At 44.3% G+C, this 16,626-nt stretch overlaps 1 protein-coding gene across 1 annotated transcript; it reads right to left on the bottom strand.

Annotated features, from left to right (window-relative positions):
* Positions 1-8: 8 nt before the first annotated feature.
* zmp:0000001174 (retinoic acid-induced protein 2) lies at positions 9-14,582 on the bottom strand. Its single transcript, XM_012820619.3, has 2 exons — positions 14,200-14,582; positions 9-5,115 (listed from the first exon to the last, which is right to left on the bottom strand). Exon 2 carries the CDS (start codon positions 5,022-5,024, stop codon positions 3,336-3,338), a length of 1,689 nt encoding a protein of 562 aa, XP_012676073.2. The 5' UTR covers positions 5,025-5,115; positions 14,200-14,582; the 3' UTR covers positions 9-3,335.
* Between the last annotated feature and the right edge of the window lie 2,044 nt (positions 14,583-16,626).

The raw sequence follows: 16,626 nt of genomic DNA, 5'->3' as shown, positions 1-16,626 counted from the left end.
AGCACACATTTTTGTACAATTATTTAATTATGGAATAATTAAAGGGTGACACCCTGACAAACACATTTTAACATAAGAGTTAGAACAAATTAAAAAAGATAGAACAATGATGCCAAACCCTTTAATTTTTTCAGTCATTTTTTGCTTCACTTAATTGATTTACAAAAAGTCATCATTTCTGGTTACCTGTAGAAAATCCTCATTCAGTACTTAAATACCAATACCTACAAAATATGTCTTGTACATTACAACAAGTATCAAGGACAACTCAGCCTGAAACATAAATAAATTCACATAGCATACAAACAGTCTCAATGTTCCTTCCTTACTCAAAGCAAAATAAAAGGAAAATATGGCTCTGACGCAGTGTATGTTTGTCAAAAATAAAGAGGAAAGGTACTTGGCATGGCAAGCCGTTTTAAGCCCACAGTTGCCACCTGACGAAAGACTATGAAGTGGGGCGATTCCTTCTTTAAAACATTTATGTGTAGTGAAAAGGAATGTTTTTGTATCTTGACATTTTTTGTTCAATGTCTGTGCCAAAATATAGTAAGGAATCTGCTGCTAATTTAGTTTGTGTTGTTTCCTAGTCGAGAAACTGATTTGGCATAGTGTGTAGCGTAACTCTCAGATCTAACTGAGCTCTGACACATTTTGTTTCCTTTTTACTGCCCTGTAAAAAGTTACACATCCGAACTAGTAAGCGCACTAAACCAGCATTGTCAAATGCATACATGTAAAAGTTAACATTATATCAGTGGATTCCTTGTGTAAATTCATCTCCGTTCCCATAGTGGATGTGTTTTTTTTATTTAGATAGAAGGACTTGTACCACAGAGTCTCACAATGCTGCGTTTACCAATGAATCCAACAAGAAAAATGAAATTAATTTAGCCTATTCACTCACTCAACATGGTAGTACAGACATGCCATCATCAAGGGCTCTCCGATGACACATCTCATTCAGTTTTCTGCAAAGCAGAGAAATAAATAACATACATAACCCATCACTCATCGGTTTTCAGTCCACAGTGCAAAAGGTGTTTGTTTTTTTCATAGACACTTCAGCATAGTATATTATGTCCATATATTAATTACCGAAAATGCCACTAACTGGCCTTTTTGTCTTCCATACTTCACAGTAAGGCAATTTCAGTCCTAGCCATTCAATACTATGTACATGATGGGCAGTGCACCCCAGGCCAAACGAGAACTTCTTGTTGGCTAAGAGTTGAAATCATGAACCCAAAGCTTACATCAAATCATTTTATTTCACATTGCACAGTAGCTTACCAGCTTAGGAGCATACTGTTAAAGGTGAGATTCCATTATACAAGTTGGTAGGCTACTAAATTGGTGCATTATCCTTCAGTTCCAAACAAGAGACCATTTTGAAATGTACTCAGTTCAGCAACACAAGATTATGTAACTGCTATCAAATAAAGACACCCATTCATTTCAGATATTGAATGACCACTCTTTGGAGGACAACATCTGAAGTTCTTCCCAGTTCGCTGAACCCCCCCCCCCCCCCTGTATTCCTAAAGCCAACATTTACATGTCAGTTCTCATTACAGCGTGGGCTGCCATGGAAACGTCTTTCTGCCTTGGGTTAACACGCTCACATAAACACACTCAGTCTCTCATCAGCCTGTGAGATCATAAGACGCCATGATTACACAGTAGAACCATGAGGAAACAGACTGAGGGATGAAATACCACTTCATAGATGGGAGGAGACACCATCCCCGACATTTTGTCTCCAACCATGAGCGTCTATCTTCTTTGATTCACACAGTGACATACAGACACAGATACATACACACAGACACACTTAGGCTACACACACACCACATCCAACCACATTTTCTCATGTGAGAAATAAAGGACACATTACAATGGAGCTGGGAATAACAAAAAAAAGACCACAATGTCTTGTTAAAGTGTGCAAGAGACAGACCTTTGATGCTGGGTACTGCAAAACTGGATACTGCGCAAGATTTGGTTTTTGTTCTTTTGCGGCCAACTTCCAGATACTGCATTTTGCAAATGTTGTCAGGGCCATCAACATTTCTGTTTTCACATATGGTCTGTTAACTTTTATAGGTGAAAACATTTGTCCCCGTCTTCAGACCAGTTTGTATTCTGTCAAGCCAAATATCTGTCAGTTGCCAAGGAAACATTTGTGTCAGAGCTTGAAATTCATGTGGTGATATCTGTGGTTGTAAAGGTCTGGATGTATGATGAGAAACCTGCTGCTTAATTAACAGTCATACCTCTATTTTTATTCTCTGAAAATGTACTTTGCCAGAAAAGAGCCTTAATGAGAGAGGGTTTGAAAAAACTTTTGCAGAAGAGGGCTCACCCACATCATCAAATCATCATTTGTGTTTTCTGCAGTCTGCCCTTGAAGATGATTTTGTTTCAATTCCTAAAGGCAGTGAAGAAAAGGGATTTTTTTCCCCTCTCCCTTCCTCAGGATGAAATGATGAAAACTGTGCTTTGTTGCCACTGACAGCCGTTTCCGATGTTCATTAAAGTTAATGAAAGTGAGGCCTGTGCCTCTGCCAAGTCATTATTAGCCTGCCATGCTAAACCCGCTCCGCATCAAAGAAGATGCTCCGGTTGACTGAACCACTGATTAATATGGCGATTTCCCACCATGGGTAAAGTTTAAAGGCCACATCCCCCCTCCCCCAACACACACATACACGTCTCCTAAGCACAATAGAAATAAAACCACATAAGGTAAGTTATATGGATATTTAGATTAGAACACACTGTGCGTTGAACAGAAATGTGATATGGATTTTCCCTTGATACAGCAATATCATATGTTGTGTGTCTGGAGGCGTTGGAGGAATTCGCCGCTGGTGGCTCGAGGCAGCTGGCTATGTTTCAGCATGGAGCCACATGAATATTAATGTCAGATTAAACTCTGGGATAAGCCTCATGAATAATTCATGGTTACATGTGACTGAAATGAAAATGCTTGTTAGGCACATGCTTCAGGAAGAGACCTCAAGTGAGTCTTACAGTAGTATATCGTTTGGCTGCTGTCACAACTTTCCCTTTGAGTGTCTTTTCCTTTGATGCATTCTCTATGTTGTTGACTCAGCCCCTCTAATCATGCCACTGATTACGTTATAATGAAAGGGGTCAAGTGCCTGTCTAGTGTTCCAAAGACTGCTTGGACTGGCTTTAATTGTTTGGACAGATTGGAGAGTGTCCCAGAGCCTGGTTCATGTTCAAACCCTTCAAGGCTGTCGTGAATGTCTGTGAAATCCGAATGCTGGGCTGCTCTCCCTCCCTCACCACGTCCCAGGGCCGTACCCTCACTTCCTGGGGAGAAAGGCAGCCAGACGCTGTTTCTTTATTGGGAGAATGTGGATCTCCTGAGAGCTGACCTTCTTAAGTTTGATCGGTCTGTTCTTGGAATTTTTTTTGAGGGGATCATTGGGGTCGCCCCGCTGATCTCCTGGGACTCTGGGTAGGGCAGCATAGCCACCCTGGCACCCAGCATCCCGCTTGATGGAGAAGTTTTTGGTGGAGACACCAGAGAGACCCTTCAGTTTACCACAGAAGATGGCTGGCATAGCATCCTTCACGGACACAATGACCTTGGCTGTCTGTGAAGTGCTGACAATCTCGATGTTCCCGCCTGCACCAAGTGTCGCATCATGGACTGTACCAGCCATTGAGCTACTGCCGCCACTATCCACAACCCACTTGTGATGCCGACTAAACTCCAAGGATGCCAGGCCACTCAGGAGCTTTGAGTCCAGCTTGGGAGAGCACTCCACTGGCCGCAACATCCCTAAAGATATGGCTCCCATGGCCTCACCTGAGAGACGAGTACGATCTCGCTCACCCTCCATGCTCCCATTTGAACTGCAGGACTGGATACAGGACTTTCTAACACCACCAACTGACAGGTCAAGGACACTATCTTGCTGACAAGGGGCCTCCTGTTTTGTCTGTATGGGCGGTGCTCGGATGGATAGGTCAAGAGCCTCTCCTTCTGGGGCAGAAAGACAAGATGTGGAAGGGGATGGTTGCAGGAAAGAGCCAGTCTCGACACTAGGTGAAGGCATGCTGAGGGCAAAATCTTTTGTTGAAGTCTGCGTGCCCTGGCTCAAAGTGCACACTGGCTTTGGGGGATCTGCAGCCATTTTGGAGTCCTCTGCCTGTGGGACAGGGATAGGAATGGGAACAGGGATTGGAAGAGGCACTGGTAGAGGGACAACGATGGGATAGGGGACCAGCAAGGTGGCTGGAGGCACCAGGGGAGCTAAGGGGGAGCTGTAGGGGTGGGGAAGGGGCGGCGGTGGGAAGAATCCAGTCGAGAAAGGGTCTGGTTGGGGGGAGCCAGCAGAATGACATGCGGGCGAAGGGTTAGCCTGGGAAGGGAAAAGGTCCTGCAGGATAGCAGCAAAGTTGGGGTTCTGGAGAAGGGTGAGCAGGCTCTGGTCCAACATGGGAGCTGCTCCTTTCTGATCCAAAGGTGGGGGTGGTCCGAGTGCTGCCGAGGCATTCTGACACAGGATGTTGTTTGGAAAGGAGAGGGTCGGGCAGGAGCCTGCTTGCGACAGAATCTGTGGCGTTAGGTGTTGGAAGAGCTGCTGCTCCAGACCCAGATGCAGGGAAACAGGACCTTGGGCGGTGACCAAGTACGGTGCTGTGCCTGTTTGTTGGGCCGCTGCTCCTGTCAGGATGGGCAACACCACTGGACTCTCCCCCAGGCAGATGGGTTGGAGAACCGTTGCGGCCATTTTGAGAGCAACTCCTCCTGGCGAGTCAGCTGTCTGCGTCACAACAGGCGTACCAGGGACACCTAACATAGGGGAGAGGGACCTCTTGGTCAAGGTTGGGGAACCAACATTCCATGCCTCAATAGGAATGACCGGATTCCCCTCATCTTCTAATTTTCGGATTCCATCTCCTCCCGCTCCTCCAGTGGAGCACATGTCACCTTGCGTGCTTGCCATGTCCACAGGAGTGCTGTCCTTGTAGGGGTCCTCCATGGCCTCTGGTTATCAAGATATTCTTCAGCTGCTGGTGGGTGACAAATGCATGGTATTCCTTTACTTTTCGAGGGGCTGTGTTTATCCAGTCCTGGAAGATGAGGAAAACACAAAATAAATGTTTGACAGAGAATATTAAATGCACTGCATTGCTAAAGAGGTTGATTTTGGCCCTAAACAGTGTATTCGTGTAACAAACAATAAAAGGCATTTTCCAGAGCCTCCTCGCTTGACGCTTGAACCATCTGGCTGCTGCAGGAAGATTAGGATGATGTAATTGCAGGGCCCACAATCAACCCTGAAACACAGCATACATGAGAGACTGAGCCCAGACAGAATGCTTCAGCATATCTGCCATGAAAAAAGGAAGTATGGCTTCAATTCTCTGAGGGGGAGGGGAGGGAATTAAATCAAATTAACTCTTAGGGAGTCTTGGTTATTTGTTTATATGCCAGTGTGTGTGGAATTTATTACATAAAATGCTGGCACTGACTAAACTAAGCCTCCCTTTGGCAGACAGACAGAGGGAGAGAGATATATGGAGAGCGAGAGAGAGAAACAGAGAGAGAGAGAAGGGGAGGGAGAGCATGATGGGGGGAGGCTGAAGGAGGTGCAGAGCCAAACACACGGACGCCACACTATTGTAAACAGTCTCGTTTTTTCCAAAGCAAGAGAGCTTTTTTTCTGGAGCAAATTAAGCACATATTAAGAAGCAGTACGCTCTAAGCTAGGTACTTATCTATCTCTTACACAGAGGTGATCTTGTAATTACACAGTTATACTATACTGGACACAAAGGTCCTGAATAAAAATATACAGAAATACACTTTGTATTTTCTATGTAGAAAGTAACTTAAAAAGGCTAGATATAGTTTCTGAATGCCTTTACTGTGGTCAAGCAACAACTGAAAACATGACCGTGTTAACTAAATAATCCTTGCTTACTGACAAAATATTCTCATGGCAATTCCAAAGTGGTGGTATAAATTTGAGACTGGTGGGAAAAAATCAGTCACATCCCCATGACATTTAGCTTGAGGGCCTTATCTTGAAGGGCCACTGGGCTTATCTGTGTGCTTTCAGTTCCTTTCATAAACAAAGAGGCATATGGGCAGACGAGCACATATAAAGGCTGCCAGACTGACTCAGGATCAGGCCTCTGCCTTCATCCCTGTGTTAAAACCTCTGGCGTGTCTCAGGACCCCTGGACCCAGAGCAGTTGGACTTGGGAGAAGCTATAATAATTAAAGTTTTCTGTCCATAGCATATCTGGTTCCCCCTGATTACAAGTGCATAAAGCATTTTACTGTTCTATACCTTCTCTCTTCTCTTCAAACCATCCTCCTATCTCCCCCAACCCATTCCCCTCCTGCGGCTTAAGCCCCCAGTTGAAGAGGTTAAGCTCAGGGTAATAAGCCATATGCAGTCACTTGCTGGGGGAAGCTTTTCATTTGAGCTCACAGACAGCCTGTGGTGGGCTATATTCTGAGCAAAATTAAAAATATATATCTATACATATTGGATGAATTTATTGATGGTTTTCCGGTCAGCCGGACTGCAAGAAGAAATATGTTATACTGCAATGAAACCTGCCACCAGCACTGGGGAAAATATATTTGTACACAATGACTCACTAAGTTGGCAGTCTAGTGGAAAAAAAATCCCAAATTAGGTCACAGTCTAAGTGCATGCATGTGTTTAATGAGTACCGCAACAAAATCTGTCCCTTCAGATAAAATAATTCCCACATTTCCTACAGAATTGTCTGGAGGGCGAGACACAAACAAATGTCAAATGTATGACAAAAGGGGTCTTTTCTGGGAGTATTCAACAACCACTACATTCAAAAGTTGTGTTGAAAGACGTTGAATGTGTGAAGCTGTGTAGCGTGCGCCGAGAGAGACATTTCACAAACCTGTCTTCAGTTTATCGACAACATGTGACATTGCACTGTCCTTGCCAAGAACCGCAATTCATGTAATCAATGACTTGGCAAAAACCTGAGATATTTGTTTCCAAGTGTTTGGAAAACAAATGCATGTGTCCAAAACGCTACTAATCTCATGAATCTCACTTTGTTGGTCTAACGTCTGTGAGTTCAGCCTGCCAAAAACTCTGACATAAATCCAAAGTGAGGTGAGCAGGGAAGAAAGTCTATAAATTATAATCCAGAGTTGGAAAGGCAACAAGGTGGGTTGCCGGCGCTCAAGATGATTTATCCCTTAAGATATTGCATTCCTGCAGAGACTCATGTAAAAATCTAAACAATGAATGCCTCAGACTTGCTTCCATTTACGTAAAGTCTCTCAAAAAATACTAAGACCAAACCTACAATTAACAGTCTTGCCTACACTTGTTAACTGTAGCCTTCTGTGTCATTATAAGACTGTGAGTGTTATCACAGCCTTTTATAATACAAAAATACAAACAATTAAACCACCACACTTTTCATTTCAGCAGTGTTTGGGGAGGACATTATTATGCCACTAATACATCACCATTTGCAAGTCAGCTTTATATTGAAAGCATAATCGTATATATTAAATTATCAAAAACATCCAAATGCCCAGAATTTTCACCTAAAATGTGGCAAGGGAAAAAACACCCAGGCAGCATCAGTAAATACAACTGTGAAGTGATTTTGCTCAGACCAGACCCAGTTGTCATGCCAACGCTGGTCTAATAAATCCATCATTGGCTTTTTGTGGTGGTGTGGACATTTGGAGTCCTCCCCCTTATTGATTCCAGCTTGTTTTGGGGGGAGCAGCTCTGTTGGTGGCAGTGCTCATCCTCCAAAGTAGCTTCAGCTCTCAATCTGCGACACAGGCCATATCAAGTGAAGAGCAACTAAGGCCAGTTTGTGTGCGTTTTTGTGTACGTTTTAAGCAAAAAAAGGACACATACTGTAAACAAACTATAGAGTCTTGGGCAAATAACAAAGACCAATGACAACAAGCCTAAGAGGGGAGGCCTGGAGAGAGGCGTTCAATGTGGTGCCTAAAATCCGTCATGAGAGAGACTCCCGACTGGCCAAGAGGGGTTTAGATGCCACATCTCCTTGAGAAAATGGCTGCCATGTGGCAGGCTTCTATACCAGGCAGTGCTGTGGTGAAGCTCCCTTTCCCTCAGGGTTTGTTTTCTATTGTACTGTGGCACGGCCGTGACGCAGTCACAGGACTGTGATAGATTAGATCTAGAATTCTTCGGGGAGACGGCCCAAAATCCTCTCGTTTCCACTCACCGAAGCTATGGGATGGCCTATGGAGTACTCTTCTTGAAATAAAAAGCTATTTGCTGGTGTGTCCACACAGACACACACATAGATTCATTTTACACACACACACACACGCACATACCAGGATCTAATACAAGCATGTGTGTATTTATAGCACTAACTCTGTGCTTAAACCTTGGCCTTCTCTCAATTCTGGCAGACACTATGCCTTTATTTATAGTGTCTATAAATGGGAGGTGTCCACTCTATGAATGATAGTGTATGAGATCATCAAAGTGGACATGAAAACACACATAATAACCACTCACACACACGAAAGCGCACGCATGCACGCACGCACGCACACACACACACGCAAACACACACACACACACACACACAAAATAGCCACACAGATTCAGTGTTTAAGCAGCTGGTTGTCAGTGTTAGCCTTTGCTGGCAATGACTGTGAAACAAAATGCCACAGCACTGTGAGACGGAGCACTGACTCCTGGGTAAACTCGCTTTGAGGTAAACGTGCTCACGGGTGTTGAACCCAGGTCAGTGGGTCCTGACTTTGGCCATGTGGAACGGTTTCTTTCAGCTGACTGGGCTTTAGCTGGTCAGACAACACTGCTGCACAGAGAGATTCATGCTTCACTGATCTCTCGCTCTCTCACTCTCCAGCCCTCTTTCCCACCCACCCAACACCCTTGGCTTGGATCATGTGACTGCAGCTCTGTTGTATCCCTGTTACCCAGACTGGGAAAACCACTGGAGGAAGAAGGAGAAAAACAGCGACAAGAGACCGTTAGTAAGCAGGACTTGAGTCATCCTACCGATCCCAGTGTGAAGGGGCACCATCTAGACTCTGATCCGTACTTACAACATTTTGTCATCAAACAGCGCTCTAAACAGAGATAACACAGAGATGATGAAATTAGCTGAAAACAGGCCACTAATTCCTGGAGCATAGGGGGGGGGAAAAAGGAGAAGATAGCAAAGCGCCAGTAGGCAGGAGGCCTATTGGGAGCGCCAGCTGCCTGGCTCTTCTTGCTTCATTAGCGTTTACATTGATTCATGCAGCAGATGCTCCAAAGCGACTTACAAGGCGGGACACACTTTGCGCGCCGGGCGCAAGTTCCTGTGAGCGTCAGGCGCACGTAAAGCACCCCCTGCCCAGAGACAGCAGCAGCAGCTTCCTGGCAGAGATGAGCTCAGTCAGCCCACCTGCTGAACAAGCCAGGAGGCCCACTCTACTCTCCACCAGCCACCCCCACCCCCACCCCCACCACCACCCACACCTCTGGTCCAAACCCTATCAGGACCACCTCTGAGGCCAGACCTGCAGAACATGTGCTGATCTTATCACAGAGAGCCTCATTTGGCTGCCTGGGGCTCCTGTGTTCTCGGCCAGATCTCTGGACTAACATCAGTCCCGGCCATCTCACGTGAGTCGGGGGCTGGAACATTTCAGCAATTATAGCACTATGGCAGAAGACTGGTACTTCATCTTGCACACAGATTACACATGCACACACATGCAAACACACATGGACATTATCTACACAACGTGCATTCAGCTATATTCTTTGCCTCACAACTTTGAGGCAATGGGCAAAGAAAACACACAAACACACACACACACACACACACACACACACACACACACACACACTCACACACTCACACACACACACAAAGGCACACGTGCATACATGTATGCGAGCAGGCTGTGTTAATAATTAGAGTTAAGACCAAAGGAATGTGAGGAAATGGGGGTGAAGGTGCTGAAGTTGCTTGTTAACTGTGGAAGCTGTCCATGAAAAACGCATTATCATTAAAATGACCTCTCCCCAACGACCGTTACCTGACCAGAATATTAACACACCGGTTGACCTCTGACCCTGGTAACCCGGCGATGTCTCCACTTGACCCCAGGAGTTTTCCCAAGATCCTTCTGATTGTCATTTTCCATTTCCAGGGACAACCGGGATGTCAGGACTGGAAGCTATAAATACCCTCTGGTGCAACAGATCTTTAATTAAATATGAGGTAACACAACCACCAGCGCAGAAATTGGAGCGCCTGTTATTGTGCAGCCATGATCATTACAGCCATGCGGCTAATAGCCATCCCTCACTGTTATTCAACACCACTATTATGACAATGGGGTCAAAGACTTTGTGTAATGTATAGAGTCTCAAATGCAAGATGGCTGTCCCAGAAGAAATATAGGAGGCGGTGGTAGAGGTGGTGGTGGTGGGTGCCTGGCGAAGGCCTGTATGCCAGTGCAACCACTGTGACTGCGCAAGGAGAAGCTGGGGGAAGGAACGGGCTGAGCAACACCAAATCAAGACGCTCACACAACCAACACTGCGTGCTGAAAGGACCACATTGGATTCCTGCCCCCATTTCTGTAATAGTTTCCACATTTCACTCTCCCTTTTGAGGGGGTTGCGCTCCAAATAGCGTTAACTCACAGGGAAGAAAAACAACAAACTGCTCACGCTGTATGTTGATACCACATACACAGAAGAGAGGTGCTGACAGAACATTCTAGATGTTCTGCCATCAGTTCCTCCTCTCCTTCGTGTCTCCTTCCCCTCTCATCTCGCAGAATCGATACAGAGGATCTGAGTGGCTTGGCAGCTGGTGGAAGCTGGAAGCTAACTGTATCACAGAGAAAGATACCAGCTCTCCAAATGGGGCATAATGAACAAAGCAAATGGGCTAGAGACTGACTAATGTCTCTAAACAAAGCGAACCAAAGCTTTGTGGCTGAGGGCAGGATGATGCAAACCTACAGGTCATCCGATAGACATCTACTCTTGTTACCTCTCATCACAGATACAAATGAAAGCCTTATTTATGTTTAGGGAATGACTACTCTGAAATGATCCTCTTTCTCTCTCTCTCTCACTCTCTGTGTTTGTTTCATTCTCTTTTGTGTTTCTTTGTCTGGCTTCCACTACATGAATTACTGTCTGCCTCTTTAAATATCCCCTTCTTCATACAACATCCCTCACACAATAGGTATACATACTGGACATATCCCCTCCAGAAGATATTCTCCTTTATCCTGTCCAAGGTATCACCACCTTAGGGTCTGAATGTGTTTGCACATAAGGCATTTTAAGCTTATTTGCCCCACCTTACCAGCACAAAGTAAATGATAAACACCCCACCATGCAAGACGATCAAGCTAATAACCTCATCTCCTGGCCAAACAAAAAACAGAGAAGGGCAGAGCTCTTGAGTCTAATCTGAGATTAGATGAGTTTTGGTTTTAAACATGCAAAAAATCACAACAAACAAGTTGGATGTATCTCTTTCAATTAGTGGCCAATGCATACAGAACCCTAATTCCCTGAAACTATAAAACTCATGTTAGTGTTACTGGAACAAAGGTGATGGTCATCCGACTGGGGGGGTGTGGGGTCATCAAAAGATGCACATGTAGTCTTAGACTAACGTTACATATTTTTCATTTTTATATATCAATTCCATTTGCATCTATAAACTGGTGATTAAGCACTTTGAGAAGCTATTCATTGTAGTGAGATTTTATTTTCAGTCGGTCAAAAGTGGTGGGGACATATGTGACGCCTATGGTCTGTCTGATGGTCAGTTTGCTACGGCACAATTCCCTGTGTTTATCCATTTCTAGGAATGTAATACTTCGATTAAACAAATGTGATGAAAAGACACCAAGGGTGAACTGCAATTACAGCACTGAGACACACGTTATGGACTAGTGGTATGAGACTGACATCAAGTAATGCTATCCAAACAAGACCAGATGTCGATACAGGACATAAACCACACTCTAACCTGACTAGACAACGCTCACAGGATGGATGGTATGGCATTTTCAGAGTGTGTGCGTGCCTGTGTGTGTGTGTGTCAGCAAAAACAGCCCTCCTTTCTGCACTTCCCAACTGCGATGACCAATAAACTGCAAACAGAAGCTAATGCTTTTAAAAGCACATATGTGAGTCAATAAAGTGCAAGACCACTGATCAACTTCAGCTGAACCTTTAGTGTGGACATAAATACTGTTGAGTAAGACGGTAACCCTGACACCACTTAACCCCCCCCCCCCCCCCCCTCCCCCATACACACAAACACACAGACACCGACCTTCTGGTTGTCCCTGTGATGCTGCAGCACAGTAGCCTGCTGTCTTTGCTAACAAAACTGTTAAAGCTGCTTTTTAAGACGCTCTCTGCATCTTACTAAGGGCCACCAATTAAATCTAGAGGAATGTCTGGCTTTGCGCACTGAGCGATCACAATGCTAGCATTGATTTAATATAAAGCATTCCTTTATTAATCGTGCTCTGACGCCCCGGACTCCGGCCTTGTCCAACACTGCCAGGCTTTGAGAACATGTGCGCAACATTTTGTCTGTTTCTGATAAGACGGCACCTCTCTGTCTTTTACTGACAATGTTTTTGATGTGATGTTCATGATGTGGGTCTTTCCGACAAGGGAATGCATAACTATAATTGACTATTGTCATAATGATTGATACATAGATCTCTAGTTTTTCTTTATATAAAATGAGAGAACTGAAAAACAATAGTCTAATATCAATTTGACACCTGTATCCATGATCAGCTCAGCCATGTAAAATGACTGTTACAAACAACTACTGTTTTTGTGCTTTCCTGTCATGTTACAACATTTATGTATGGGTAGGCCTAAATAACTGAGCATAAATTCTGAGACGAATATGAGTACTTTATGTTTTGCTGAATCCTTCTTTTGGGGTGGAACTACAACAATCACCAAACAGTAATGAAGGCCTATTCGCAAAAAAAAAAAAAAAAAAAAGCAAGATGTGTATAATTAGCGATAGGCCTCCTCCTTCAGGCGATGGCTGCAACCAATCAGCAATAAAAGACACACACAAAGAACAGTGTCTGCTTACATTACTACTAGGCCTACAATTGTAGTCTGAAATACAAGTGAGCAAATATTGTCAATGTGTAATTCCTTTCTGCTAACCTCTCAATAACTGCCATCAAATTGAACTTCATGATCCAACTTAAATTAGGACATAGGGCCTATGTTGTGACGAACATTACATCACCAAATGTTGAACACTCATGGAATTGGTTCTAGTTATCGGACATTAAATTAGCCTATCCTAGATACTCCGTTTCTTGGCCGACTGTAGGAGCGCTGGTAGTATCATTAACGATGCGCCTCCGGGTACAAAGTCCTCGTGTTGGACATGTTCACCGAACATCTGTCTTATTACCATTATCTGTAAATCCTCCAAAAGGATATCTTCTTCTCATAGAGAAAAGCTGTTGGGAAACAGTTATGACCGTATCCTAAACATAACAAAACCTGTTTGTTGCCAAAGAAAATTCACATTTGTTTTGTTTTGTGTACACTTACACACCAGTTCATTGTTCTGTCCTCTGAGGTAATTCGCTGCCTCGTCCTAATTTTGACAGGCCTGAGGCAGAGTAGGCTACAACATTGCACACAATTCAATTAGGCTATCGCAAAGTCTTAAACCTGGGCCTTGTACATTTCTGAAAATGTAATATTTTGACTGGCACAGAGAAATAGTGCCAGGTGATGGTAAAACATGTTCTGCCTCTTTAAGACATACTGCCTTTTAAACCCGGTGGATAACGCACCTGCGTGGCTAAATTAACCTGTAAAAGCATTTCGACCACATAATTAATAATCGATGGGTTGTTGAGTGTTAACTTGGGGTTGCTGAATATGAGTCGCCTAACCCACAGTCGGATATTTGTTGTACACACGCTAAAAACGTAGCCTACAGATAGTAGCCTACCCTCAGCAATAATGGACAAGGGGTACGACTAGACGTTTGGATGTAATGCATTCTATTTTATTTCTATTATGTCATCCAACTGCGTAGATATAATGCCTATATTCTTGTATTGTTGGAAAGCTACATCAGAGAACAACATACCCTTTGGTTTGTTTTCTGGTCCAGCCACAAAATAACAGCAAGCTATTGGGGATATCCTTAATCACGCATTATTCCAGGCTTCTCTCCGTCTCCGTTTCATGCATCCGCACAGCACCATAAATTGCTCGTTTTCCCTCAAGACGAGCGACACCGCGACAGTTTCTGACTGTGTCCTGAAGATACACGTTGACGTCTAAGCCAAATCACTGTAAATCAAGCAGTGAACAGAAACTACGGATATGATTGCTGACAAAAGCAAGGCTGATGGACTATACGGCTAAATCGTCATAGTCCCGATGCTGCTGCAAGGAAACTCGCTCTTCCACCCCCCGAAGAAGGATGTAGTCCTGTGACAGTGAAGCTGCGCGCGCAGCCTCCTGGCTCTGCAACCCGTAGTCCTCCCCCGACTATTTAGCGCGCGCGAGAGCGTGGACGCACGCGTCCATGATCCATGATATGCACTTGTCATGATGACCGCATATGAACCCGTTAAGCAGTTTTAGAAATAACAAAGATAATACTAATTATAAACAGGCAAATAAAAAGGCAGATATATTGACACATTGGTTATTATGAATATGCGAATTTCTAAAAAGCACTTTAAATATCCGACATGCAGCTGAGCCCTGTGGTGGCAACCTAGCAGCTAGTGCATCTGACAGCTCCGCCACCCCCTGTGTGACAAATGGCACCAGGAGTACCAAAGCCTTACGTGGTACTTTCCAAACGCCTCTGAGAGGAGACCCAGGTGTTATCAGGGGAACACAACACTGCAGAGCACCTCATCATTCAGCCAATGGACAGTATAAGCAAATAAAACATTTTACACCTGATATATGCATTAGCTATTCTTCTTCTTTTTTTGACATATTGACATAGATTTATAATCATGTTGGAAGAAAAGTCTGAACAGAGAACAGTGCCCTTATGAGCACTGAAAGTCATACTAAAAGTCATAACAATAATTCAAATGTTTTGAATATATATTTAGAAATATTCAACTAATATAGAGAAACAGCTGACAAACCACATCTTCAAAGTCTGCAATAGGCTTTGGTGGATATGAGGCACCTGCAGTGTTGACGTGAAGGACAGAGGGATGATGGAGGGATCAGAGCCGACTGAGGTGTGATGGTGACAGGACTGGGGGAGGGGGGCTTAGGAGGGGGTGGAGGCCCCAGGGGGCTCCCTATCATTGCCAGGCAGCCTGCGGCCTAGCCTCCAGGCTGAGGCTTTGTCATTGTTCTGCTGAGGGGGGATGCTGTTAAATGGGGTTTAATGAGTTGCGTGTGCAACATCTCAGCCTGTTCAAAAAGTGCTGTGTGGCTTTAGGGATCTCTCTCTCTCAACCTCGGTCACTGGTCGCTCTGGGTTTAGTGCCACTGGTCTTCAGCTTATGGTCGCATGGTGTAACTCTGTGTGCTTCAGAATGGACAATTGCCCACCCCGTCTCTGACTCTATTGTGTCTTTTTTTCTGGACGGATGCTTGGCAACAGGATTTTGGACAGGACCTACCATTTGTCATGCAGCCGTGTAATGACCAGCTGAAAGCGATTCAGTCACAGCAGTCTGTTTATTTCCTGTGGTAAATATACTCTCAATTTCAGTAAAATGTTGCTTACATTTTAAAAACATTCAGCTTGAAAATTAACATAATGGGAGGGATTTATTTTTTACTTGTTTATTGTCATAGAAGTCATGGTGCGAAGAACATTGTGGAAAATTGGCAGCTTGACCCAAATGAACTGGACTACACCCATGTTAGTGAGGCAAATTATGGAAGTCATGTCTTGTTGAAAGATAAGCCAGTGTGAGTTGTGGCAGTACAATAGTCATTGTGTTATTGTTTAATATATAAATAAATAACGTCTGATTAAAGAAACATACAAGGGGAAGAGTTGCTAATTTCAAAACAGAGAATTAAAAAAGACGAGTTTTAAAAAAACGAGAAAAAAGTTAAGTTAATGCTTAGAAGGAGATAGATAGATAGAGAGGGGAGAGCGAGAGCTAAACACAGAGGATTGAGGATGACACACTGATGTTACCCAGCACAGCCACAGGATGCTGAGTGAGGAGTCAGGCCTGAGTGAATCTGAATTTAGGTCACCCCGACCCCCCACCCCCAACCCCTAATGCCACCCCTCCTCCCCCTCCATCAAAGATGGATTCAGACATCACGCAAGCCCAAGCAGCCCTCTGTGTTCAGGCTGGGCTTCCTGCAGTCACCCAGTAAATGCCAGTGTCCTGCAGTAATGCTTCGAGACTGGGTTGACATGTTGCATTGACTACAGGCAATGTCTGTGTTGCATGCACTCAGTGTGTTTGTGTGTATGTACTGCATGGGTGTGGTGAAGCCTCTGCAATGACAAATGTCATTGTTCATACCCTTGAAAATTACTCGAAAATTTACCAGATTTTTGGTGTAT

Source organism: Clupea harengus, chromosome 10 (assembly GCF_900700415.2).
Source record: "Clupea harengus chromosome 10, Ch_v2.0.2, whole genome shotgun sequence".
Taxonomy (NCBI): domain Eukaryota; kingdom Metazoa; phylum Chordata; class Actinopteri; order Clupeiformes; family Clupeidae; genus Clupea; species Clupea harengus.
Note: the sequence above shows the minus strand (reverse complement) of the source record. Positions and strands in the feature narration are given on the sequence as shown.